This window comes from Juglans regia, chromosome 12, assembly GCF_001411555.2.
Source record: "Juglans regia cultivar Chandler chromosome 12, Walnut 2.0, whole genome shotgun sequence".
Lineage (NCBI taxonomy): Eukaryota > Viridiplantae > Streptophyta > Magnoliopsida > Fagales > Juglandaceae > Juglans > Juglans regia.
Window position 1 is genome coordinate 25,564,512 of NC_049912.1, and position 26,631 is coordinate 25,591,142.

The window sequence follows — 26,631 nt, forward strand, 5'->3', positions numbered from 1 at the left end:
CAATAAAGTCTACAAGGGTTGCCACCAAATTTATCCAAAAATGCCTCCCGATTTAGATGTGGAAAGAGAAATAATAAGCTTGTTAACAGTAGGTTGATCATGTTAGAAACAATAAGAGAAAAAATAAAACAAAAAGTAGAATCAATCACACATGACACAAAGTATACGTAGTTTGCAAACATACCTATGTCTAAGAAATTACAGAGGATTATATTTAAATGATAATTAAAGATACAATACAACGACATTACATGAGTTTAATACAATATACAGTAAATCTTAATTAACATTGGGTTGAATTAAGAGCCAAGTCTCGTTAAAAATCTACAAAAAAAAATCGCAACGGATCATTATCGGATCGGATCATCAAACTAAGCCGTCACATGCACAACCAAACTATACATAGAAGCCCAACAGATCAGGTTCTAAAGTATTTGAAAGTAGTTATTTCCTTGATTGAGATGTTTTGATGCCCTCTCTGTGGGAAGACAGTCACCCATCTTCCAACCCAAGAATGACATAATCATAGGCATACTAATTTGTTGCTCTCTATCTCATAGTATTTGTAGTTGGATAGAAAATCCTTTTACACTGGCCATCTTTCTTATTTAAAACTCTTTTTATTTTGTGCTCCTTTGTTTCAGGCATTTCATCAAAAAGCTATGGGGGGTAAAAACTTATGGCGGTGCCACTCGTACATGTTCATGTCTGTGCTTTTACCAAACTAACATCAATGGGCATCATGACCTCAAAAAAATCATTCCCTATTAATCATTGTGTCTTTGTTTATATTTTCTTACCTATATATATATAGATATAGGTGCTAATTCCATATTTGGCTTAAAAGTCCAAAATTGAGGCAAAAATGACGTGGAGTCTATGAATTTGAACAGCATCAAAATCCCTGAAAATCAATATGTTTTCTCATTTTAAAAGAAAAAGAAAATTGTAAAGTTATTGAGAAATGTGCATGAATGTAATGACATCTTTTTTAATAAAAATTTACTATTTAATCATTATTTATTCTCACATTTAAAATATATAATTTTTATAGAATATAAGAATATTTTTCAAAAAATATGAGATATAGAATGATGAATAGTGACTAATAAGAATAATTATTCTTTTTTATATTATTCAATAGTCTATTTACCAAAATATTTCCATATCATAATTTAATTAAAAGATAAATTTATAAATTTAGATTTTATAAATTATATATTACCATTTAAATCAAATACAATTTATGGTTATCAAATCTACTTCAATTATGTGTTTGGATGGTAAAAAATAAAATTTAGACATAAGGTCTCAAATCTTGAGAAGATGGGTCCTGCTTTATAACTTCGTTTTTTTATTTTTTATTTTTACAGGATATAACTTTGTTATCTTAGTTCTCTTTACGAATATGAAGATTTTAATCTTCTTTTTCGCTTAAACAAACTTTGTGCAATATTTAAGTCGTACAAATTTTGCATTGTCTACTTGTGAAAAAAATTGAATTCACTTGAAAATTTTATTTTCATAAGGTAGATACCATTTTTATTTTTAAATAGAACAATACAAAATCTACACGCTCTAAACTTATATCTAATAATTTTACTCTTATAACAAAATTACTTATGCTTGTAACAAAAAACCAATTGGTCATTTTAGATTCCAAGGCCAAATCCGATAAAAAGAAATTGGAATAACTCTATCCTGAAGTCTCTATATCACACATCATTCACATGATATAATTTAATTTATAAGATGAGTTTTAAAATTTGAATCTTATAAATTAAATTATGTCATATGAGTAAAATCTTAGAATAAGAAATTGAATATGATGTGTATGAATTTGTTGCATAGTCAAGTAGGGGTGAAAACTGACGCTATCGGAGCGATTTTTTTTACCAAAACTATCGCCGACCGATGAAGAGGATTTGTATGGAACAACCGATCGTGACCATACCAGTCAATGGGGAGGAGAAATACCGACTATATAGACTCCGACAGTTATTTGGAGGTTCTCGGTCAGTTCTCAGTTCCCCTAACAGCGAGGTTCGTCTGAGATAGTAGAGAGAGAGAGACTAAGAATCAAAGAAGAACAAGGGAGGGGAAGATGACGATCTTAATTCGAAAAGACGCCATTTGCTTTAAAATCAAACATATCAAACAGCATCGTTTCAATTATATATATTTTTCCCAAACTGACGTTCCAAAACAATGTGTCATTTTGTATATGTATAATTTTTAAAAAATATATAATTTATATAATCGATTGGTTCAGCGGTCCTTCAACTTCAAATTGGGACCTAACCGACCAACAATGATTTTTACATAATTCTACCGCCGACTGACCAATTTTATGTCGATTTCAGTCGATTTCGTGCTCCGACAGTCGATCTGAAGTAGTCCTGATCAGTTTCTTCAATTTGTGTACACCCATATAGTCAAGTAGTTGTATAAAGAGTTAGGAAGCCAAATCTTAGAGAGAGAACATCTACCTTCTCCCTAGAATAAACTCATTTCCGTGAGAGCCATTGCCGGAGATAATGGTGGAGATGTGTCTCTCACCCTCCACATCTCCACCCTCCTCTCATTCCCCTTTCCATTTTTGTATTGTATATACACTTTTAAGGTACTCATTTTTTTTTCTTTTTTATCTATCACTTTACATTGTTGTTATTGTTCTGTGATATTTGTTAGGAAACCCCACCCTCTCATCATATATCATATTTTTTAATAAAATATACATGCTTGCTTAGGGGGGAAAAAAAAGTAGTTGTATAAAGTTTGGGACAAAAAGGGTCCTAACAAATAAAAGAGATGGTAGAGTTATCTTTTTCGAAAAAAATGAAAGGAGCGAAATTGTGGTCCATCGTACATCAACGTCCGGAGCAGGTGTTAATTTGCGTATTCCGCGGGATATGATAAATCAGTTCTTTTCCTTTATTATTATTATTATTTTTTAAAAAAAGAGGGCTAATTATTAATAATGTCGAGATTTGTGTTAAAAATAATGGTAAAATATAAGGCATGTGACAATGACCCCACTCTTTTCTCACCTTCTCATTATTCCTACTTCTACTTGTCATGAAATTATTCACTCAATCCTTTGAAATCTTGGCCACGCTTTCCCATAATTCCTTTTTTTGTTTTTTTAGCCTCTAGACTTCCCATATAAAATGAGAGAGCATATAGGAAATAAAATTTATAGTATTTTATTAAATATTTTTTTCATACATTTGGGTGTTATGCCAATGCCTTTGGCTTTTATTAAGTCTTTTTTTTTAAAAAAATTGATAGTATTGAATTTGAGCAACCCTTTTATCTATGCCGAATGTGTTTGAGTTACGATGCATTAACGTCAATTCAGACTAATATTAATATTGTTTAGATGCTTCATTATATTTATTATTAATTATTTTTATTTAATATTTTATTATTATTATTTACAGATTATGAGATCACATTACTACACAAACGTAGCTTAAGTTTAAGTAGTAAAATCCAAATAAAAAGAGTTACAATTAAAAATCTAACATGTAAGAGCACTAGTATTGGACTCATCAAATGAGTCCAATCTTCAAAATTTGATGATTTTGGTTTTAAAATCCTGGCATTTGATTCACCATATGCTCAAATGTCAAGCTTTTAACTACAGTACATTCATCTTCATCTTCAAATTTGAAAACTCACTATTCACACTCTATAACCATTATTTTATTTATTTAAATTATTGTTTCTTAATTTTGAGCCACAATATATTTAAGTTAAGAAATAATAATTTAAATATTAAATTAAATTATTAATTAACATATAGTTAATGTAATTGTCAAATATGAAAAAAATAAATTAAAAATATTATTATTAACGAAATAATATTATATTATTATTTTAATGAATCTAATGATTAATCCAATGTGAAGTTATGGATAGAGAGGTTTTAAATTTATGAAAAATATGTATTTTTCATCAAATTTTAAAGATAAAAATGATGAATCTAATGCTAATGCTCTAATTACTCATCATCTTTGTCAGCAACAAAACAAATTTCCAGTCAAATCTAAGAGAAAAATATAGAGGGGGTACCAAAACCAAAGGGAAGAATCTGAAGTGAAAATGGGTTAGGAAGAGAGAGAGAGAGAAATATGGGAGTGAATTTGGCCATAACACCAGTCATGAGGGAAAGCGCCGAGAAGACACGTCGCGAGGAAAGCGATCATTTTGCTTTTTCCTCATCCACTGTCGCATTTCATCGCCGTCGCGTGCTTTCCCTCTTCTTCTTCCTCCTCGGCCTCCATTCATCTCGTTCCAAAAAAAGTCAAGTCTTTGAGTCTGAAGTGGAGGATTCTTTTGGTTTACTTCTTTGAAAACTCTCGCGTCTTTGCCTACCTTATTCCTCAACCCGAAGAACAAGTCTAACTTTCTCTCCTCTTTCCCATTACTCATTCTCTTTCGACTTCTAGAATCTATATAAAGCTCATTCATTCATCACCCACGAGTCCTGACTAGTTTTTACCACTGGGTTTTGACAATTCTAAGAGAAATCCCATTTGGGTTTTAGTCCCCTTTTTTTTCGAGTTCCTGAGTTTTGAGAATCTGAATTTGCGTTGTGTTTCGAGTGAATCTTGAGTAGCTGATACATTGCTGTGGGAAGAAAAAAATATTCTGCAGGAACTTTGATAGACAAGCATGGAGAATTTCTCTAGGCCGAGTCGATCGGCAGTGGACAACTCACCGGCCGTGGAACTAACAGGAAAAATAATGGTGGTAGCCATAATAGTGCTCGTCCTTATTGTGGTATTTGTCCTTTTCCTCCATCTCTACGCCAAATGGTTCTGGTGGCGCATTGATGAAGCCAACCCTTCTGCTCATCCCCGCCGCCGCTTCGTCTTCGCCCCCGGCCAAGAACTGGCGATCTCCGCCACCCTGCGAAGAGGGCTCGACCCCTTTGTCCTCCGTTCACTCCCCGTATTGATATTCAATCCAAATGATTTCAAAGAAGGGTTGGAATGTGCGGTTTGCCTCTCTGAGCTAGTGCAAGGAGAGAAAGCTAGGCTGCTCCCCAAATGCAATCATGGGTTCCATGTCGATTGCATCGATATGTGGCTCCAGTCCCACTCCACCTGTCCGCTCTGCCGGAACCCAGTTGCTCCTGAAAGTTCCAATTCCAGCAACGATACTAGTGCTGAGTTAGCAGAGGATTTCGAGTCATCAGGAGAGAACTTAGTTGCTGGGTATTCCACAGAATCTCCGAATTTCCCCACAAACGTCTTGTTTTGGGGAAACCAGACTCAGGTAAGTTCTAGGGGCGTTTGTTTGGAGGAAGGTCCTTCTCAATGCCCTCCTTGTCTACCATCTTCTTCGTCAGCAGCAGGTAGTAGTAGGCCGACCGACGGAATGCTGGTGATCGATATACCAAGGCAGATGACTGATAACTTGTCGTCGTTGTCTCCTTCGGCAAGCAGGTTTGCCGAGGAGGAATCAAAGTCGCCGATGACTGCAAGACTCAGGTCATTGAAGAGGCTTTTGAGCAGGGATAGAAGGACAAGTCCTCGTACTCCCGGTTCTGTTGATGTTGAGCAAGCAGGTAGCTAGAGAGCAAGTCCCTTAATAGTTAGAATTAACATATCGCGGCTAGTACAGAGTATTGCTGAGAAATCAGCTCAAGATTATTGGAAGAGATGATTGGAGTCCGGTTCTTCCATCTTTGAAAGTTGCTACTTCTTTTGGGGAGATCCCCCAGGGTTAATTTCTTCAATGTTCTTTCATTCTTGATCTTGACATAGATACTTGGGAGCTCGAGGTTGCTATCTCAACGATCTGAATCTCTTGTTTTATACAAGAAGTTTGTACATCTGTCTTGGAACAGAAGTGAACAGTTTTTTCTTTTATTTGGAATGCCAATATTGTCATGAAAGTAAAATAGGTTTCTGGGTTTTAGAGAGGGTGGATAACTAGAGGTGTTATTAATATCAACAGCACCCCTGTCCCAACTCATTGCTCAAATTTTTTTTTTGAGAGAAAAAACTCATTGCTCATTTGAAGTTTGCAAATTTGCATGTGAAGAACAGAAAAAAGTAGCATTTACATGATCAATACATGGCTTTCACAGTGATTGAGTATCCCAAGGCACAAACGTTTGAACTAGCCTCACATCTCTAGAGATGTATAATATGAGGTCGAATGAATCATACACTTATTTTAGATTTAAAGATAAGTTAAGATGAATTGAGATAATTTTAGATGAATTGAATAAAATATTATTATTATTTTAAAATTTAAAAAATTAAATTATTTATTATATTTTATGTAAAAATTTTAAAAGTGTATAACATAAATTGAGTTGAGTACAAGTGAATTTGAAATTCAAGTTAATTTCTGTCAAGGTTGTTGGCTGGAAATCTAAGTTGTACCTTTAAGCAGCTTGAAGCAAATGGTGTGGAGTGATAACGGGCGCCTGTTCTTGGGATGCGCTTGTCACAATGCTATTGTTTCCACATACAATCTCTTCACCGGAATCAGGCCATTTATTTTCGCTCGTAGGTTCAGATTTTGAACGATTTGATGATTATAGATTACAGTGTATTTAATGTTGAGATCCAATCAGCAGTACAAGTCTCCAAAAATATAGAAAGTGCAGTGCATACAACACTCTTTTCTCAGCAGTTGGTGAGTGAGAATTGTTGCGCCTCTACTTGTGTAGCCCAAACGTTGTGTTTGTAGCGGTTCAATTTCATTACCTGATTCGACAAGGGTTGGTTATGATTTTTTGGTGAATTTTAATAAGATATGAATTATGGAGAGGAGGTTTGGGCGAAATCTTTAAAAAAAAATTTAATCCGTTTGAACTCGAACTCGTTATTTAAAAATTATTATGATTTCTATGCACATCAATTTAATAGTCAAAAAAGGACTGCTTCACAAAGAGGATTCATTAAATTTATTTTATAATAAAAATAATTTTATAATCTAATAAATTAAATAAAATAATTATATATAATTTATTAGTAACTAAAATATTTTTCATAAAAAAGAAAATTGTTTCTCCACATCCTTGCTTGATCATGACATGTTAGGTAACACATCTTTCGAGGGATTACAAATTTTGTTTTCTGACCACATATCAGTAACAAAAGCAGCATTATTTTCTAAACTAAAACAGCGGTGCTGCTCAGCATGACTCATTTTTACTGCCGGTTGTTTTGCAATTTGTTTTTTATTATTTATATTTTTTAATATTTTTAAATAGTTTTAAAAATAAAAAATATATATTAATATATTTAAAATCATTTCCTTTATCATTAAATAAAAAAAATAAAAATTCACTTAACTGTCAAATAAAGCAGTAACTATTGAGCCGTATAATAGTTTTTTTCTTTTTAAAATTTTTGCAGCTCTCTTCGATACTCTATTAAAAAATATAAAATGATTGGATTATTATCTTTTTACTATTTATTTATTATTATTTTTTATTTAATTTTGCTTTTAATTTTTAATTTTATTTATATATCTTTTTAATAATTAAGGTTGTTAAAAAAATAATAAAAAAATAAATACACTATAAATAATAAATAGATAGTAACCTTATCACTATTCTTAGAAAAATACATCTAAATAAATAAATAAAATAGAAAGAAACCATTAAATGGAATCACAGAAAATGTCCATATATCCCGTCCTCAAATTTCAGCCGATTTCGCAACAAGATCAATGACCATTTTAATGTGGAAAATGCAGATGCACCACATTCAAGCTCGTTGTTGCTGATGTCCATGATTCCCATGCACTAAGTTACCAGGTAAACAGGGCCATAGGTTTGAAGGGCCGGGCTTGAGGTCTATCTAGTTCGTCGAGACACATGTAAGGTATCTCATTCTCCACTCTCTTAATTGTGGGGTTGAAAACACCGGTGAGAGGTCCGGATGACGGGCGCCGGTGCCTGCCATCATTGTTCTTGGTCTTTCCACTGCCATATATCGGACCAGAAACAAGATGCCGTTTTGTAAGAGAATTCATGTAAAGACTACTTGTCGATTTCCCTCGAGGCTCGCTCTTTTTGTCAGTTTTCCACCATGAAAAGAGATGGTTTTTCCATGATTTCTTGCCGGCCTGTTTGTCTTCCGGCAATCTCTTCTTTCCTTTTTCTTCTGGATAAAGTGGTGAGCTCTGGAAATCTACGACTCTTCCGTGGTGGTGCCTTGCTTCTTCCAAGAACTGATCAAACGTAAATCCAACCAAAATCTTTAAAAAAAATGGCATATACGCACAGAAAACTGCATGTGCTGTAGAAGCCATTTTATGAAAATATAGATGATTTACAATGACAGTTGTAGTCGTAAATGTATAAATATTATATAATCACTTTAAAAAAATAAATAAATATAAGATTCACATAAAAAAAAATATTTTTTTAATAATAGATTATATTTTTTTTTCAAAATAACTATACGATATTTGCACATTTTATAATCATATTTAGCATTACTTATTTTATTTTTACGATATCTTTTTATATACCGAATATTTTCCTTTGGGGTGTAAGAGCTACTAACAAAAGAGTAAAAGATATGTAATGGAGTTGCTCAGCATTTTATTCCCGAGTTAACAAGCAAAGCATAAACTATGAAGTGGTGTATTAATATGACTATATCTCTCATGGGACCTAATAACCCACCAGTCATTGAATAAAAAACAACAATTAAAGAAATGGTTTTTTATTTAAAATTTGTAATATAAATATTAGTGATAGAAAAAAGAGGAAATCAAAGGGCAAACTTTGTCTTTTTGTTCACGGGATCGTGCGACAATTGCGGACCCCCGAAATCCGAATGTTTCACGGTGGGGCCGGCGCTCCAAGGGCTTATTTGTTTATTTATTATTACGACTTTAAAAAGAATGGGGACACTGCATCCCTTGGTTTAAGGCGCGTTTTAAGGGTTTAGCAGGGTTGTCTTTAGGTAACTTATTTAAATTTCAACAAATTATAACGATGAGTTGAGATAAATTAAATAATTAAATAAAATAAAAATTATATATATTATTTTTATAATAATTTATAAAATTATATTTCAAATGAAAAATATTTTTATAAAATAAATTATACAAGTAATATTACTTTATTTAAATATCTTATTTTAAAATATATAGTTATAAAAGTGATTATGCATGTATCATTACTCAAAAGAATTTTTGTTGTATGTGATAGGTTTTAAAGTGATTCTTTTTGTGAGTGGAGAGGCTAATGAGAGTTTGGGACTCACCAATCAAAACAATGCCCTTGAAAATAGATGGAGAGAGAACAAATTCCAACCCCACCAAAGGAATTATGATTTCATTCCACAACACCAAAAAAACAAAAGAAAGAAAAGCTTCTCATGATTGTTGAGCCATTTACAGTATTTGAGTATATCTGCCCTGAAAATGGTTCCCTTTTAACCTTCTGAGCATATCACCACTCTCTCCGTCCATTTCATCAGGCTTAGGGACCAACCATCTCATGGTGGCTTTCGGATCATTTGCAATTTAAGAGTGATTTGGATTCAGAGATGGGTTGAGATTGTTTGTGAATAGTAAAATAAAAGTTAAATTATTTCTTATATTTTGTATGGAAATTTAAAAAAATTATTTTAAAATTTGAAAAAGTTGAATTGTTTATTATATTTTATATGGAAATTTAAAAAAATTATTATAATGAGATGAGATGAGTTGAGATAGATTGAGATGAATTACGAATACAAACATTGCTAATCCCATTTTCATACCGAATAAACACAATACAAACTCAGATAATCAGCTCATTAGCATATGTTTCTTGCCTCCGTTTGCACCATGCCCTTCAGGTCTGTCTTTGTAGCCATCGAAACCAACCCCTCTTCATGACAAAACACGGTGGTTTGCACCATTGCTCCAGCAAAAACGCTATCTCTAGGCTGTCAAATACGGCAGTCCACATTAAAAAAAATGATGAGAGGAGAAGAACAAACAGAAGTAAGAGGACCAATAATAAAACTTGAACAAAATTATGATAGCGTGGCGGCCGTGTGCTGTTTGATCAAAAACTAAAACTCAGTCTATTACGATAACACGACAGCCGTGTAATGTTTGACCATCAGCTGATAACCTGTCTGGCATTGAAATAAAACGAGAAAACATCATCAAAGATTGCTCCAACACCACTATACACAATTATGTTGGACACTCTATACTTGCGAAGCCTTTATGTCACTTGACCCCTATAAATATTACACTTTTCACCTATATATCAAAGTTGAAGCAGAGGCAGGGCCATTACAATGCCAAAGATGGAAACCAGCAAGAACATCAACCAAGTTGGGAATGACTGCTTCCTGTCGATTCTCATATCCTTCACAGCATCTACTCTTTTCACATCTTCTCCCACTCGTTTCATGGGTGTGGAAATTTCTTGAGATAGTCCTGGTGGCACCTGCTCTGCAGCAAGCTTCTCGGACAGCTGCTGCTGGTTATACTTATCCACATACTCAGAAAACAGTTTCCTGAATGTGGGGCTGTTATGATAAAGAAAACAAGATCCAATTAGGTTCAGAGTGAAACTATCTATAATAAAAAAACCTAAAACATTTTGAAAATAAGAAATTGATGCAAATTCCCCAATTGCTGGTACCAATCCTACCGAGGAGTGGATGATGTCTGAAAGCAGGTAAAAGGTAAAATATAATTACAAATTTAAGTTTAAAAGCAATTGTGGCAAGGGGTGCACAGAGCCAGCTTCTATTCATTCCTTATATTGCATGATTTACTCCTCATTCCAAGCAAACATATGTTGCAGTCCAAGCACCACTTTTACCATATAAATGGCTGCAATTTAATATTATTCAGGGAGCTTTTTGGAAAGAGATAAACGGGATGTATCTCGACATCTGCTCATGACCCATTCACATGCGTAGATGTAACTCATAGGCCATATTCACCCATATGTCATTGGCTTCAGTGCACAATGGAATATGCATAGAAGTGAAGGTCTAAAAACGACTTTCAAGTGAGACTTGGAACAGTAAAAAAAAAAAAAAAAACAAGAGAAAAATCCTGTGTAGATGGTGCAAATTACTTACTTCTTACAATTAAAAGCAAGGGAAGCCTTGGCGAGACTTTGCTTCTCAGCAACAGTAGTGTTCACACTGCCAGTGGTAGGACTGTTGTCCATCTGCATGAGGGAAATGCATCCAGTCATAAACAAATCGTCAAAGAGTAACGAGAACTCCAGCTGTTCTTCAAGTATATTCCAATATAAGTAACTGTTGATATCTAACCACCGGAAACTTCCAGCCCATAAAAGATAATTCAAAATTTCACACAATTGAGTTTTAATGAGTTTTCATATATTTTCTAGTATCTTTTCTATGTCCAAATAGATATTCCTCTTGTATATGTCCTATGTATTTGAGCGATGTCTTTTCAAATTTTCAATTAAAAAAGAAAACTCACTCAGCTCAATTAAGCCTTAAGCCAGCTCAAATTTTCCATCAATTGATACTTATTAAAAAAAACCCATTAATTGCTTGCTCATCAACTAATCAGACTGGCCAAATGTACAATTGGATTTCACAAAGGAGAAAATAACAAAAAAAGTCACGAGCCGACTGTCTTAGTTGTTGATGTAAAGGAGCAGAACTTATGTCATCCAGCTTCTATCATAACATATTAAACAGTAACTCACCATGAATGAAAGAAGCCCTGTGAGTATGCTGCATTATTGAGGAAAAAAAAATATTAACGAAAGACTGAAAAAGAAATATAGTCTACCACAACAAGTCCTTGGAACAATGAAGCTTGTCAACAAGCAAATAATAGTATTTCACGGTAATAGAGAACACATAAATTGAAAGAGTACTTCAGAAATAGAATCTGTCCTACCTTGATACAGACCACATTGGATTCCAACTTTCAGGATGAACTGCAAAACAAAAAATGAAAGGCAAACAGAAAATCGGTAAGCAAAGATTAAATAAAAAAAAAAAAGGTTTTCTTCAACCAGTTCCATAAAAAACACTTACAATCGCTCATGGATAAGCATATTTTCTTTTGTGTCATGAACCGTCCGTTTGGGGTGGTCATGCTACAAGGCAGAAAATGGTGAATAAAAGTTAGGAGCAATCAATACCAATGCACTTAGAAAATCAGAATACCAACGCTGCAAGTACCATATTTCTTGGAAAATTATGGAATCTGAAAAATAGATTACCTAATTCCTGGTGGTTTATAGGGATATTGTGGAGGAAACTTGATCTTTCCATAGTAATATCCACCTGATCACAATGAGCAGAGAAGTTTCCCACAATAAAATTAGATAAATGCCATGATCAGAACTCTATGAAGAGAGGACAAAACATGTTGAGAACCCGATCTCACACTCCAATGATAAACTTAACGAACCTGCAAAAGGTGTTCCTTCACTTCCCTCTAACACATAATCTGGAATAGAAGGATGAATAATAAAAACAGGGTCACAAAAATGCAAGTATAATGATAAAACCTAAGTTAGAGAACAAAAGGGCAAAGGTAAAATCAGCAGATAAGGAATATCATGTAAATAAATCCACCACAAGATATGGTGGCAACCCTCTCTATTCAGAGCGAAGCAAGTGTCACAATACATGAGCTAACCCTGAGGAAATATATGATGATATGTTAAGGAATACCCTCTTCCTTGCATGAGATATGACATTGGCTACAAAACGAGTGCAGTTGTGGACCATTCACATTCAGTTAGAAAGCACCTTTATTTATGTTGGTAAATTCCATCCCAAAGGTGCTAAAAACATTTAAAAGCTAAACAGAGATCCATCCAAAGATTCCAAACAATAAAAAAATATATTCTTTATATTACCCATTGGCCAATCTTATCAAGAATATATGACAAACAGTCTTAACGGTTTATCTTCTTTACCTTCTATTAAATTAGCCAAAAGCCTGAATATCATCTCCTTATTTTGTATGCAAAAAGAGAAAAAACAAAAGTCATGGTAGAGTTCAATTATCACTATCGAAATTATTCTAATTTGTAACCTCAAAGGTTTTGCAGTATTCTGCAGAACAAATAGCATTTGGAATAAACTTACGCCACTCAAGAATGTCATTTGGTGAAGGACGGGCCACAACATGGGAAACTGGTTCCTACAAATCAGAGAAAATATAATCAACATCATATGCCTTTTCAATGGCCATATATCATCTAAGAATATCCAGTTCGAAATGGAAAACAATAGCAATGAAGCTTTCACTTCCCAAATGGACAGTCTGACAGATGATCTTAAAACCTTTCCTTTTCTACTTTCAATTGCCAGATTTACGTCAAACGTTGGTTTGAATCTATGGAATCTACCACATGGTGGATGTGGATCACCATAAGGCCAAAACATTTTTCAGACATGGATGATTCAGCTGTACTCCAGCCAAACTTAAGCTGAACAAGGTATACTAGAGAGGAACAAAGGTCACTCTACAGATCCACATATTATGGACCTATAAATATTATAGTTACATAAAAAAAAAAATTATGACAATAATTACATAAAAATTTAGATGTATCAAAGGGGGACATACTTTACAAAGTGCTCTATATTCCTTCTGAAGGCGCTTGATACATGACTTTTCCGCCATCTCAGAAATACCAACAATAGTATTTGAAGCCCTAGCTGATATTTTCTTTAATACAAAATCTACTAGTTGTTGCCTGATAAACATAAAAGAAAATTAAGGCTATTAGATACTTATAAACGTTTCCAAAATATCTTTAGACTATGAACCTTTAGAAAATAACACAATCGTTTAACAAAGATAAAGAGTAGGTTCTATTGTGTGGGAAAAAAAAGCATGCAGCCGACAATTTTCTGGAACCATCAATTATTTGACCTGATGTAAAAAGAAGAAAAGCGATTGAGACAACAGGCTTTAGGGAAGTAGCTAGATAACAATGTCACGATCAATCACGGATATTAAAGGTCATGTATCAAGTACAGATTTTCTGGGCGCACTTAGTCATAATATAGAATCCGGGCTTTGTGATGGTACCAGAAATTACTGGCAATACGATTCCTCCAAAGTGTCCTAGTTAACACTTTTAAGGTTTTCGATTCTAACGAAAACAACGAAATAGTCCAGCATAATATTAGGGAAAAAAACACGTCGGGTTTTCTAGAAATTCGTTCAGATTCAATCATCCAATTGTGCCTTTTGATGCTTCTCAGAGGAGCACATATAGGGGGACACAAAATAAAAATAAAAAGCATTCATTCCTTCCTCTCCAGCAGTTAAACTCTTTTGTATGATAGAATTCTTCAAATCACAGAGAAACTCCTTAATTTAACATACGATATATGTTTTCACCGCTGATTCATCATAATAGTTAGTTCGATCCCAATAAACGGAACAGAACGGAACCAAATCAAAGCGTCAAAACCATGATCCAACAATAAAAGCTAGGCAAGTATACACCAAATAGAAAAAAAAAAATGAAACGGAAACCATTCCTACCAGAGAGAGATCGGGGTGGCTGGGGCTTCAAAATTCAGGACTTTGTTGGATGCTCTCTTCTTAGTATTCTCTATTCCGAAATGGGTAAAATAAGGAGGGGCCGTTACGGATGAGGATTAGGTTTTAATTGAATCAATCAATGCATTAGAATTAGGGGTTTTTTGAAAGTATATACAGTTACCTGTGAAAGCTGTGATCGGAAGGGAAAATATCAGTAGGATTCATTTCGGGAACGGTCTTCGTTCAACGCGAAACTCATAAAGACATTCTTGCCCCTTTTTATTTTCCTTTTCTGGTACTCTCTTCCGTTATAAGGTACGGTCAGTTTCGTCCACATGACTTTGCTTAGCTACGGTCGACAACCCATTTCTCGCCGCCCGCGTAAGTTGAGGGCCTGCTTGGATTTAGAAACTACCTTTTTTTTATTTTATTTTATCTCATTTTATTATTATAAATTTTTTTAATTTTTATATAAAATATATAAAATAATTTAATTTTTTAAAATTTTAAAATAATAATAATAATAATAACTAATATTATAATAATATTTAATTTAATTCATCTAAAATTATCTCTCTTATCTCACTATTCAAACCAACTCTTAAATGACTGACGAGTAGATAAAAGAGAAATTTTACGTAGAAGTTTTACACTATACACTTCTACATAATTAATATATTATTTGTTATATTTATTTTTTTTTATTTTAATGTTTAAATATGTATGTGTTTAATTAGAATGATAAAAATAAGAAATCAGATTAAATGAAACTTATTTATAGCATTTCTTGCAAAGAAAAAGTTCTTTTTTTCTTTTAAAGTTTTACTGGCGTGTGAAATTACATTTTGAATCGAAAACTATCAAAACATCTATTTTCAGTTTTAATTCATTATTGATAATTTACGTCCTCAATTTTTTTTGTTTTTTAGTAATTACATAGTTTTAGGAACTTTTTTGTAAGAAAAATAATCAAACCCGCTATTTATTGTCCACTTTTAAAAAAAAAAATGCGCAAAACTTACTTTAAAATTGCACAAATTATTTATTTTTATTTTTTTTTATTTTTTATAGTGGATTAATTCTCTTTAGTCTCAACGGAATTTGTTTAGTAAATGGATCGGCCATGTTTGTTAACTGTAATAGTTTTAGATAACTGACCAATGTATGAAATGTTGATGGCAAGGTCTCAAGTTAACTTGTTGCATTTGGATAGTGAAATTATTCTTTAAGTTTTATGGGAATAATAGTAAAAATTTAATAATAGAATATTAAATATTAATAAATAATAGTAAAAAATATATAAAAAATAAAAAATAATAGTGTAACATTCTGAGAATACCTGAATACCCAAACTATGCTAAAACTATCAAATAACTCTTGTTTTTATATGCGACGTGGACAACATGCCTAATAAATCGTTTGCATAACATAGTTTGATTTGAAAAAGAAATTTTAAATTTTAGAAATTAAATCTAAGTGATATAAAGAGTGTGTTCAACAGTCTCTGACTTACAAATAGAACTCATTAAATAACGATCTAATCTGCAATGCATTCACCTTTTTTTGGTAATATTGGCTGTAATTTAATGCTCTATCGGCTGAAAATCTGTAGTATTTGGATTCCTAACAAGAACTGCCGTGTTTGCGAAGGCACAAAACCTGCGGTCAAAGACCAAAAAGCTCAACAGAAGCTTCTTTCAAATGAAAGTACAACAACTAGAACTAAACAACTGAAGTAATTTCCTCTCTTACTTCTATGAAGCTAATGGAAACTCTAACAAAATCAAAGGCCAAACGTACATTATCCTTGAGTTGTTGATTAGGCAGCTTAGGTCAAAATTTACAATCCTGGAAACGGAAAGTAGAGCAACCACATCTTCATGCTTTCAACTTCTTTTTGGAAGTGTTCAACTGGTCATCTTTTCTTTCCCTTTTCTTCCCCGTCTTGCTCACAGATTGGTCCAGTTCCTTGCTCCTGCCTACATTTTCTGTCATTTTACCCACTGCTGCAACATTATCAGACTCAACGTGACTTTTTCTCTTCTTCAAGTTCTTATTTTTCACCTGGGTTATCTTATAGTCCACTGAGGTTTCTGGATGTTTTCTACTGTGCTGATCGGTTTTTTTTGGCTTGCTCTTAAAACCGGACGTGCTCAAAAATGGTACACCAGAAGAAAGTTGATTGCCGATCTCTTTCCTCATTTCCTTCAGGTCTTTTGGGTGTGATGAATGCTTGGAGAAGTCAGCAAGAAAACCCTCATTCTTAAGTGGCTTGGCTTCACCGGAGCCAAACGTAGCATAAAACTCATCATAAGCTGATTGCTTTGATGCTAGTTTTGACCTCCACTGATCAGGTTGGGTGGCAAATCTGTTGTAATAAATAGGCCAAATGAATCAACATGCAATGGTTAAGAAGAACAAAAAACTGCCAAAATAATTTTTTGAAAAGCAATGCTAGAATAACTTATGCAAAGTAACCGACTATCCTATCCTTCCTTCTAAAAGATAATTTCCTGTGGAGACTAACATAGATACAAGCAAAAACCAATGCAACCCTACCATCAGGTTTTCTACAATAATTCTCAGTAGATAAAAACAGAATATGTCCAACAGCTTACCTGTCAACATCGAGATTTCTTATTAGATAAGGGCCTTGCTTTGTCTTGGAAAGTTCACTTTGAACAGCTACCAACTCAGTTACTATGGCCTCTCTTAGTGACAAGTTACCAACAGTGAAGCACTTCTCTACAGTAAATGAACCTGACGAGTGCATTGAGAGCTCTCCAAAGTGTCCCCGAAGCCTCCAAACCAAGCAAAGAGAAAAGGAACAAATAAGTAGATAGAAAGCAGATTGAGAATAGAATGCATTAAAACTGTTTCCAAGATTTTCAATTTGAATTCCAGGAAAAGACCTAATAACACAGCAAATCAGGTTAAAAACATTATAACACAGATAACAAATAAAATAGTTTGTGATTGAAACAAGCATATGTTTCCAAGGATATATCAGCTGTTAAACGGGGCAAGAAGCCACCTGAGTTTTTGTTAGTCTAACCCTGTTCTTAACATCTAAATACTTATCAGAAGAAAAGTCAGGATCAAGAATGTGAATAAGCAACAAAAGTAACAACCATGTTTCAGCATGACCAGACCTATCGCTTCTTTTTTCTTTTTTGATCGGTAACCAGACCCATCACTTCTAGTAAAAAGTGAAAAAATTTGCCATAACCAGTAATCACAGCCTCAAAATAGATTTTTTTCTCTCCTGATGGTTCCCATTGTTGTGAGCTAAGTAACACCATCGGAGTGCTATATTACTACAATTTGTTGAAGCTCCGCAAAGCACAACATCTTGATCCTAATCCTTCAAACCCCCGAGTAAATGGCTGTGGTGAGATGATAAGAAGCAAAAACTTTTATATGAAACAGCAGAGGCTCTATGGTGAAACTACCCTCCATTCTCAAACTAGTCCAGCACAGCAGTTGATGTTACATATCATCAAGAAAAAAAAAAGTACTCATAAGAATATCTTAGCCTTGTAATTATTTATTACTTGCAACCAAAGTCTATCACACTTGTACATATATCCATACTTAATTTGTTGTCGGACTTAATCGTTTCACATGGAGATGGTATCATCCACGGTAATGACATATTCCTCCCTTTTTTGGGCACGGTAAAGACAGTTAAATCCTTGGATGTGAACAAAGAAAATATTTTGGTTTATATCACTACTTCTGATGTTGAACATATATAACAATGGCAAAGTTTGAAACTGGCCAATATAATGACTGACACAGAGTGACATACAAAGGACAATTAATTAATAAAGCATGTCATCATCTTTCCCAAGCAATTGCATTCAATAAAAGAACCTTAGCAGTTTAAATAAGAACCTCAGAAGAGAATACAAGCTTCCAATACAGTTACAAGACATACTTCATAACCAATCTGCGCTTTAGTTTTCCCGACGCATTTGAAGTTAGAAAAGCTTCAATAACACGTGCTCCCCCTCTGTCTTTCACTGCTTCAAGTACATGATCAGTTTCCATGGATGTGATACTCGTAACATAAGGCTGCATGTATTCCTGTGAAACAGAAATGCATTATATGGTGTACTAGTATAAGCTCATAAATTATGATGAATTGGACAATAGATCAAGATGAACTTCATTTATAATTATAGTGTCATTATATGGAACAGCGGAACATATTTCTCCAGAAAACTCTTTCTTCCTCACCAAAACCAAGATAAGGAACAAGATTAAGATGTTAGCATGTTGTACATTCATAAGATATGAATGTACAATGCAAATATTAGACCATATATGAGATTCCACTTAATCTTTATCTTTTACCTCTAAAAGATCATCAACATGGCTTACTTATTAATAATTATTAGAAACAAAAAAAAAAAAAAAAAGATCATCAGCATGGCTTGAAAGAAAGATATAAGAAACACCTAGATTGAGTTGAATTTCTATAGAAGTCACATCCCGTGGAAAAAAATTACCAGACTACAGTATCATATAAATCAATCTGATCAGAAGGTTAAAGGCCCAGATATTACTGGTGACAAAAATTTATATGCGAACTGACTATTTTGCCAGGTTAAAAATTTAAACAGAACAGCCTGGCAACTCACGCCATAGAAGTTGCTGAAAACGCAGCAAGATCCAACAGCTACTCTCTCTCTCTCTCTCACACACACACAGAGGAAGGAACCCCTTTTAATGCACCATAAACAGCACTAGCAGCTCAACAAGGTTTCATGATGGGAAAAACAATTTTATGTGGTGCAGTAAAACAAAAAATAAAAATGAGGAAAACAACCTCTCTAAGACAACAAGTGCAAAAGAGCACCAGCCACAACTATTTGCAACAGCAACAAAAATGGAAATTATATGAAGCTAATATGCAATATTCTACATATTGCATAAGTTGATTTCACAGCTTCTAACTACAGTATGGAAATAACCATTTCCAAGAAGGGTTTAAGACTTAGTTATTGGACTGACACTTATCAAAAGTTATTGGACTGAGCAAAACTGAAGTGGGGATAATAGTGAGCCACCATAAATATATAAAAACAAGTGCTGAAATGGAAAAAAAGTGCAAACAAAGTTGCATACACTTTGATATCGGAATACCGCCTGCAGAATCAGAGAACCCAAGACATGCATTCTGGCACCGCTGGGCCAGTTCCAGTTAGATTTATCTTCGCAGAAGAAATAATTATCAAGGAACAGTATTCTAGGAACAATGAATCTGGGGGACTCATTTGCTGAACATACTGCAGCAGTGAGGGCCTGACAACACTACAAAACAACAATAAAAAATGACCAAAATCAGAAAGAAGGCTCAGATAATGGAGCCATAATTATAGGGAAATTTGCAATTAGATTACTTTCCACGAGTCTTAGTCATAAGTAACTATCATATTTAAATATCTGAATGAAAAGGAAAACTCAATTTTCTTGACGTAATTTTATTTCAGGATGAAAAAACAAAAATGATGAAGTATATAATAAAAAGAAGAAAGAAACGAAGATAGAGTTATAAACCTTATGTTCATGAGAATGAAGCCTTTGACTTGATGCAATAAGCGAAGCAATAACTCCTGATCTTCCCATTTCAAGAAGAACCGCAAATTTTGGACCTAGTTCTTCCCAGATCAACTCCATCTTGTGGTGAAATGAGGCAGTTAATAAAGAACCAAAAGCAAATGCAGAAAAGGAAAGAAAATAAAACAAAAATAATGCAAGGGATGTTACGGTTCATTAATTTGTTGTAAAATGAATATTCACAGGGAGCCAAAAATTATAAAACAGCATGTAAATAAATGTACGTAACTAATTTAAACTACATTCGCACCTAAGCTATGCATATATAGATGGTGGCACCAATACTGGATAATTGAACTTTTTTAATCAACTACCCAAAAAACAGTTAATCTGAAGTAGGATGGAGTGTCTTGAGAATCACACAAAACATAAGTGTATCAATAGTTAAAAGTCAAGACACATACTTGATCTTGACATCTTGCATGAGAAATTAAGGCTTGAATGACAAAGTTCCCACAATGATGAGATGAAAGTTCAAACAAGGAATTCTTAAAAACTTTTGTAAACATCTCATTGTACAATACTTCAGGAGCCACTTCCAGAATGACCTGCAAATGTTACACAATGAAAATAAAAATTAATAGAAGCTACCATTAGAAAACAGTTAGCAAGATAAAAAGGGGAATAGAATGGATAACATTGTGACTGCATTGGTAAATTGCAAAAGAGAGTTAATAATTCTAGGGAACAGCAGCACATTTTTGAGATACACTTGTAGTAAGTCCATTATCTATAGTGGAATTCTCGTGTAACATTTGCATGTCTACCTGTAAAAGTTATTGGGAAAAACTTATGGTGTCGTATGACATTGACTTGATTTCAAAAGAAAACTCATGCATGCATGCAAATACAAAATAAGCTATTTTATTCATACTTATAAAAACAAAAATACAAAGTAAGCTATTCCGAGACCAGACAACCCATCATAAAATAATAGATGCCTGTAAATAATATGTATTCAATACAAATATGCTTCACCCTTAGCTCTCAATAGGGTCACTCACCTCCATCAAATGGCTAAACGCAGTTTCTTTCATCAAATTTACAACATTTCTCACGATATCCATTTCTATGTAATTTCCTTCCAGGATATCTTCCTTGTTGCAGCCAAGAAGGATAGGAATTGCATGCAACAACTCTTCATCATTTCCTGCCAATAACTTCAGAGCTGTCTGCCACGTGAAATAGAATACAATTACAATTTACATTTCAGCATGTCCTAGAAGCACAAAAAAAATCTCATAGAAACAACAAAGTTGCTAATGAATTGTAAAAGCACATTACATCCATGGCATACTTTTTGATAGGTAAACAAAAATTTTATTGATATGAATAAGTAGGCTTGGTCCAAGTACTCGGGACATATACAAGAGAAAGCACATGCATCCATGGCATATTAGCACTCACCTACACAGGAAGAGCAGAAATATCCAAGTAGCATAATAAAAACTGAAAAATAAGCACAAATATAGACACCCACAAGAACTGAAAGAAACAAAGATTGAAGTGCATTTCTACACTCTAAAATTCATAAACTTACTTGGCTAGACAGACCTAGATTCACAACCTGAAATCTTGTGAAATAAGAAAGAGTTGTCTTTCAATTATTCATAAACTTAATTGACTAGTCGGACCTAGACCCATCGACTAAAATCTTATAACGTTAGAAAGCTTTGCTAATCTACAGTAGAAAGCTGTCTTATGGTTCGTCTTACACACTTACTCCAGGATCAAATTATGTATATTAAATTCAAGATACAAATTTTGTCATATCAAGTTATCCAAGCATTATTGCTTTCAAATAATAAATATGTTAACTTAGCAAACAAAAATAGAAGATATAAACAATAATTGAAACATGCCTGCAAAACTAAACTGCCGAACTGATCCACTTGCAGAGTCTTAATCTCTTTTCTAGTACGCTTTATCATTCCAGACACAAGGAATTTCAGTAAATCAGGGAATCCCTGCTGAAGATGTGAATAATCTCCGTCAATCCGAGATGCTCTAAAATTCAATCGCTCTGCCAGAACTGTCGATGACTTTGTGACGTGAAAGTCTGAATCTATTTTAACTCCTTTACAAACGCAAAGAAGACTACGAAGAACATGAGATCCATAGCAGCTACACATCAAATCAACTGGATTGGTGACAACGACCTGAAAGAAAAAAGAATTGACATAAGAAAGAAAGTGTTTGATTTTTTTTTTTTACTTTTATTTTTTCAAGTGTTAGATCTTTTTTCTCAATGTCGACTCGTAGTATATCAAAGGCAAGACAAAAATAATAATAATAATAATTTAAAAAAAAAAAATCATTTGGGAGCAGAATAGCATTCAATTGCCAAGCTACATAATGTGACTAACTGAGACGTTTGTGGCCAAAAATGCTTCAAGGGCAACCGAGGCCAAATTTCTAATAAATGTACTTCCACTGAGAAAATCCTCAAACACTCCTCACAGCCTACAGAAACATGAAAACCCGTAGATACCTTGCATAAAATAGTTAAAGTCTCTTCAACAACTGAGTAGACGTCATTGTCTTCAAGAAGCTTAGCTAAAGACTTGATAGCTGTCTCAGCAACATGAGACCCAGATCTATCCATTGCAATAGAAGGGAAGTCCATGGCACAACTTTGAAGGAAACCACAGAGGTGGTCCACATCACAGCCCTCGAGAAGGGTTTGCATAGTGTGGCTTAGAATATAATCTGTTGCAAGTTCCAATTCTTTTCCCCTGGTTTCCTCAAGAGCATTACCGCATATAACTGACCGTTCTTCAATGTCAACCCCATCACTTTCAAAAAGATTTGACACTTCAGAGAAGTACTTTGCCATTTCAGGGTCAACCTGTTTCCTACAAAAAGTAGTCGAGTCAGATGATCGTTGTATGCACCACAACTATGAAACTCTTGCAGGGTACGAACATTAACAAAGCATCAAAAGATGAATCATTTGCAAAAATAAAGTCATGATACCTGACGTGTGCTGTTTGTGATGCAGAGGTACTTTGATGTTTTGAGAATTTTCTGCCTGCCACAGATCGATCATCGGTTCGTCCAGATATAGTTTTTTTGGAATTGTCCCCATCAAACTCATGTCTTTCTCCACGATCCTTTCTATTCATACCCTTCTTCCCTTTTCCCCGTTTATATAATGCATCCTCCTTGACCATTAAGCTGTCCTCCACAAAGCCACACGTCCTATGTCTTCTTGCTGGCAATGCTTTTGAACCAATGGAAACCATGACCACCCCGTCAACTTGTTGACAGTGAACTCCTACCATAAAATCCATGGTAAGATAGACAAAGTAATCATAAAGAATTTGAAAATCAAAGCATTGCCAAGCATCATGTTGAAATCAAATTATCATCCATTACAAAATAAAGAACGTTCATTGGGAGATCTTAGGGATTTTTTCTTCACTACTTTGAGTTTGTGGGCTAAAACTTTTGTAATGGATGATAATTTCCAGAATTTGTTTTAGATTTCCTTTTGTTTTTAGAAAGTAGTAGGTATCTCCTTTGTATAGGTCCATTGTACTTGGGCTTATGCCTATTCTTGGGAATAAAATCTCTTATTACTTATAAAAAAAAAAAACTAAAGTGAAGACGGTGAATGAGAGTGGTATGAAAACTGCTTTCTTAAGCATGCAATTGATTCTGAGTCTGGAAAATGATAGAATATATTTAAAACTCAAAACCAATATTGCACGAAGAAAAACTAAACCTAAAAAAATCAACTTTTTCATGTGATCTTGGTATGATGCCATTCATGCCACTGTTTTCTAGAAGGTTCTTAATTAGGAAAAAAAAATTGAATGAAAGATCTAAATTCATTGAATTGGGTCCACCGTCCATGAGTCACTGTGATGCTACATTGGGTAATCCTTTTTTTAAAACAAAGAAAAATCAAAATACAAGCTTTATAGTTTTAACGTTAATGGAAAATGAAAAATATAATGATAAAAATAAATAAATGAGAACTAAGGACCCTATAAGCCACGTATCAACGGCCAAAGCACATTCGACTGAAGTATCAACAAATTGGCGACACGCACAGCAACAGAAAAAAAAAAAAAAAAAAAACGATGAGTTGATAATGTTAGCAATAAAATTGGAACGCACACCCACCAATGATAAAATCAGTACAATAAAAAATAACGGAGGTGATTGGCCTTCTCAGTGGAGAAATAGTACAAATTAAGTACCAATGCTAATATAACAGGGAAAAAAAACAACAAAGAGGACGAAGCAAAGCTTACTTCGGGTTCCCCCTTTTAATTCAGCTCTGAAACCTGGCTGCGAAGCGGTGCGGAGACGGACGCGCAAACGAGGAGAGAACGAGAAGCGATAGAAATTGACAAGCAGAACCGCTTTGGAGAGGTAACTTCTGTTTTTTGTGGGGAAACCAGCCTCAAATAAGAAACTGCCACGTCATTAATATAGTAAAACCTTATATGAGGACCACCCCATCAGAATTTTCCCCAAAAACCCTAGGCATTTTTTCCCTCGGCATTTCACCTCACCCAGCCACACGTTCCCACACCCATCCGGAAGTCGCCGCCACCAGACGCTGCATAGCATGTTATTTCTTTACCGAATACTTCCATTACAGTTCATTGGTTCCCTAACGATACGAAATCCACCCAGATTCACAACAAACCTCTATCTCAGATCCTATCTCAGTCCACCCATTTAAGCAATAATCCACACCAAATTTATTGGAAAAACGTATCACGCCTATCTCAGATCCTATCTCAGTCCAAACCGATGCTAGATAAACATTATATGAAATAAACAAAAAAAAAAAAAAAAATCCAACGCAATACGTACCACTCTTGGGCTGGCTGGCGTCGATGGGTATTTGATGAAAGAGAGAGAGAGGAGCACTTCGAGAGAGACAGACGAACATGAGGGAGAGAACAGCCTCTGTGCGATGCGTTCTCGAAGAGAGAGAGACGAGGTTCGGTGGGGTGCACGACCATTCCTTCAGAAATGGGTGGGCTACGTGGCTTTATTATATTGGAGGCTGTTCTCAATCCTACTTCAGATGTACCGACGGTTTTCTCATTGGCAAAAGAGCTCACAATTGACTTGGTACTTGGTGTATTCGCTGCTTACTCACCCCACCCTGAAACGGCTTCGTTTGAACAAACGATAGGCCTATTCTTGATCGGGCCTATCATTGGATAATCTTATTTGGGCCACAACCATCAAGCTAGCCCTAACGTCAGAGCTGGCCTCCATCATCCCCAATATTGGCCCAAGTTAATTAAGTTTTGATTGACAAAAACAATGAATGAAAAAAAAAAAATCTACAATAAATTTCTAATAAGATTTAATTTATATTATAATATTTAAAATTTTAGATTTCTCTTATAAAATTGACGAGTAACATATATGCCAGGCCAGGACTGACTGTTACATGCAATACTATTAGAATAATGAAATATGTAACACCAAATATACAAGTTTGGTGCAGGTATTTAATAAAAAAGTAGATTTTACTAAAAATAAGTATAAAAAATTCATATTCATATTTTTTATGGGTCTATATATTTACAAAAGACTTGTGCATTTAGAAATATATTTACACATATTTGTTCTCATTATTAGGGGTAACCGATGGTATCGGTTCACCGACAACTACAACACACTGATAGAATCGGGCGGTAAAGGGAGAGAAAATCGGCAATGTTGGTTTTGGCATGATCCTGGTCAGTCATCGGTCTCCCATTGATGTTGCAAATGGCTGGAAACTGATAAATAAACGTGCGAGTCAACGGAGTCATGATCGTGCGATGAGAGAGGGAGATGGCTTGGCGTCGCAGAGAGAGAGACTAATGAAGAAAATAGGGGATTAAATCTAAACTAAAATGACACTAATATATATAAGAGTAATTCTACATACAATCGTGAAGTGCGTAACCGTCGCGTAATTGTTTTGAAAAAGAGTGGGATCCACTATTAAAAAATTAATTTTTTTCATGTGGATCATATATTTTATTCATTTATTTCAAAATGATTACGCGACGGTTACGCAATTTACAGTTGTAAGTATATTTTCTCTATATATATATATATTATATTGGCCGGTTTGCCACAAATCAAGATTGAATCTACCGGCGTCGATTTCTTCAAATTCCCAACAATTGCAGACCGATTTTCTATCGATTTCGGCCCGTTCTTGATTCCAATAGCCGGTTTCAGTCTGTGACGGCCGGTTCCATAAGTTCCTGTGCACCCTTACCATTATGTTTTTTTTTTTTTTTTGGTGGCACCCTTACCATTATGTTGTATTATATTATATTATTTATTAGCAAGTTACCACGCGGGATAGGAAATAATCAAAGGCTTCTTTAATGTGGGAGCCATTGCATTTGCACTGAGATTTCATGAGTCCACCTGGCAAAAAATCTTGGCCGAATGACAATATTCCAAGGAAAATGTTAGACGCCCCGCTGGGGCTCCAGTTGGGCTCTAGTATTTTTTATGTGTTTTTTT

At 34.3% G+C, this 26,631-nt stretch overlaps 3 protein-coding genes across 7 annotated transcripts; 1 reads left to right on the forward strand and 2 right to left on the reverse strand.

Moving 5' to 3' along the window:
* The first annotated feature begins 4,130 nt into the window (after nucleotides 1-4,130).
* Nucleotides 4,131-6,014, forward strand: LOC109004991 (RING-H2 finger protein ATL3-like). Its single transcript, XM_018983730.2, has one exon. The coding sequence runs from the start codon at nucleotides 4,681-4,683 to the stop codon at nucleotides 5,584-5,586; it is 906 nt and encodes a 301-aa protein (XP_018839275.1). The 5' UTR covers nucleotides 4,131-4,680; the 3' UTR covers nucleotides 5,587-6,014.
* Nucleotides 6,015-9,714: 3,700 nt separating this feature from the next.
* LOC108999474 (ubiquitin-conjugating enzyme E2 34-like) lies at nucleotides 9,715-14,781 on the reverse strand. Of its 2 annotated transcripts, XM_018976377.2 has the most exons (12): nucleotides 14,684-14,781; nucleotides 14,503-14,572; nucleotides 13,573-13,702; nucleotides 13,089-13,143; nucleotides 12,403-12,441; nucleotides 12,212-12,275; nucleotides 12,024-12,085; nucleotides 11,884-11,923; nucleotides 11,687-11,714; nucleotides 11,082-11,173; nucleotides 10,283-10,517; nucleotides 9,715-9,920 (listed from the first exon to the last, which is right to left on the reverse strand). In XM_018976377.2, the coding sequence occupies exons 3-12, from the start codon at nucleotides 13,627-13,629 to the stop codon at nucleotides 9,789-9,791; spliced, it is 804 nt and encodes a 267-aa protein (XP_018831922.2). In that variant the 5' UTR covers nucleotides 13,630-13,702; nucleotides 14,503-14,572; nucleotides 14,684-14,781; the 3' UTR covers nucleotides 9,715-9,788. The 2 variants fall into 2 exon arrangements, with proteins under 2 accessions (XP_018831922.2, XP_018831923.1); XM_018976378.2 differs by lacking the exon at nucleotides 9,715-9,920 and having other exon boundaries at nucleotides 9,972-10,517; nucleotides 14,503-14,710.
* A 1,279-nt stretch (nucleotides 14,782-16,060) lies between these two features.
* On the reverse strand, nucleotides 16,061-25,149 carry LOC109004990 (pumilio homolog 23). Of its 4 annotated transcripts, XR_004797758.1 has the most exons (13): nucleotides 24,961-25,149; nucleotides 24,390-24,553; nucleotides 23,104-23,404; nucleotides 22,619-22,982; nucleotides 21,990-22,286; nucleotides 21,132-21,299; nucleotides 20,532-20,675; nucleotides 20,068-20,187; nucleotides 19,636-19,821; nucleotides 18,443-18,591; nucleotides 17,121-17,303; nucleotides 16,303-16,870; nucleotides 16,061-16,161 (listed from the first exon to the last, which is right to left on the reverse strand). XR_004797758.1 is itself a non-coding variant. In XM_035683362.1 (12 exons), exons 1-12 carry the CDS (start codon nucleotides 25,110-25,112, stop codon nucleotides 16,381-16,383), a joined length of 2,718 nt encoding a protein of 905 aa, XP_035539255.1. In that variant the 5' UTR covers nucleotides 25,113-25,149; the 3' UTR covers nucleotides 16,061-16,380. The 4 variants fall into 4 exon arrangements, 3 of the variants coding, with proteins under 3 accessions (XP_035539255.1, XP_035539256.1, XP_035539257.1); XM_035683362.1 differs by having other exon boundaries at nucleotides 16,061-16,870; XM_035683363.1 differs by having other exon boundaries at nucleotides 16,061-16,870; nucleotides 24,390-24,700; nucleotides 24,961-25,074.
* Between the last annotated feature and the right edge of the window lie 1,482 nt (nucleotides 25,150-26,631).

Coding starts and splice junctions, on each gene's coding strand:
- LOC108999474 (XM_018976377.2), bottom strand. CDS start 13,629: ATGGCGGAAAAGTCATGTATCAAGCGCCTTCAGAAGGAATATAGAGCA. Junction 12,442..13,088: donor AAATGACATTCTTGAGTGGC/GTAAGTTTATTC, acceptor CTTCTATTCCAG/ATTATGTGTTAGAGGGAAGT. Junction 11,174..11,686: donor CAGGGCTTCTTTCATTCATG/GTGAGTTACTGT, acceptor TCCCTCATGCAG/ATGGACAACAGTCCTACCAC.
- LOC109004991 (XM_018983730.2), top strand. CDS start 4,681: ATGGAGAATTTCTCTAGGCCGAGTCGATCGGCAGTGGACAACTCACCG.
- LOC109004990 (XM_035683362.1), bottom strand. CDS start 25,112: ATGGTCGTGCACCCCACCGAACCTCGTCTCTCTCTCTTCGAGAACGCA. Junction 24,554..24,960: donor CGCCAGCCAGCCCAAGAGTG/GTACGTATTGCG, acceptor ATGACGTGGCAG/TTTCTTATTTGAGGCTGGTT. Junction 22,287..22,618: donor CTTTAACTATTTTATGCAAG/GTATCTACGGGT, acceptor TTTTTCTTTCAG/GTCGTTGTCACCAATCCAGT.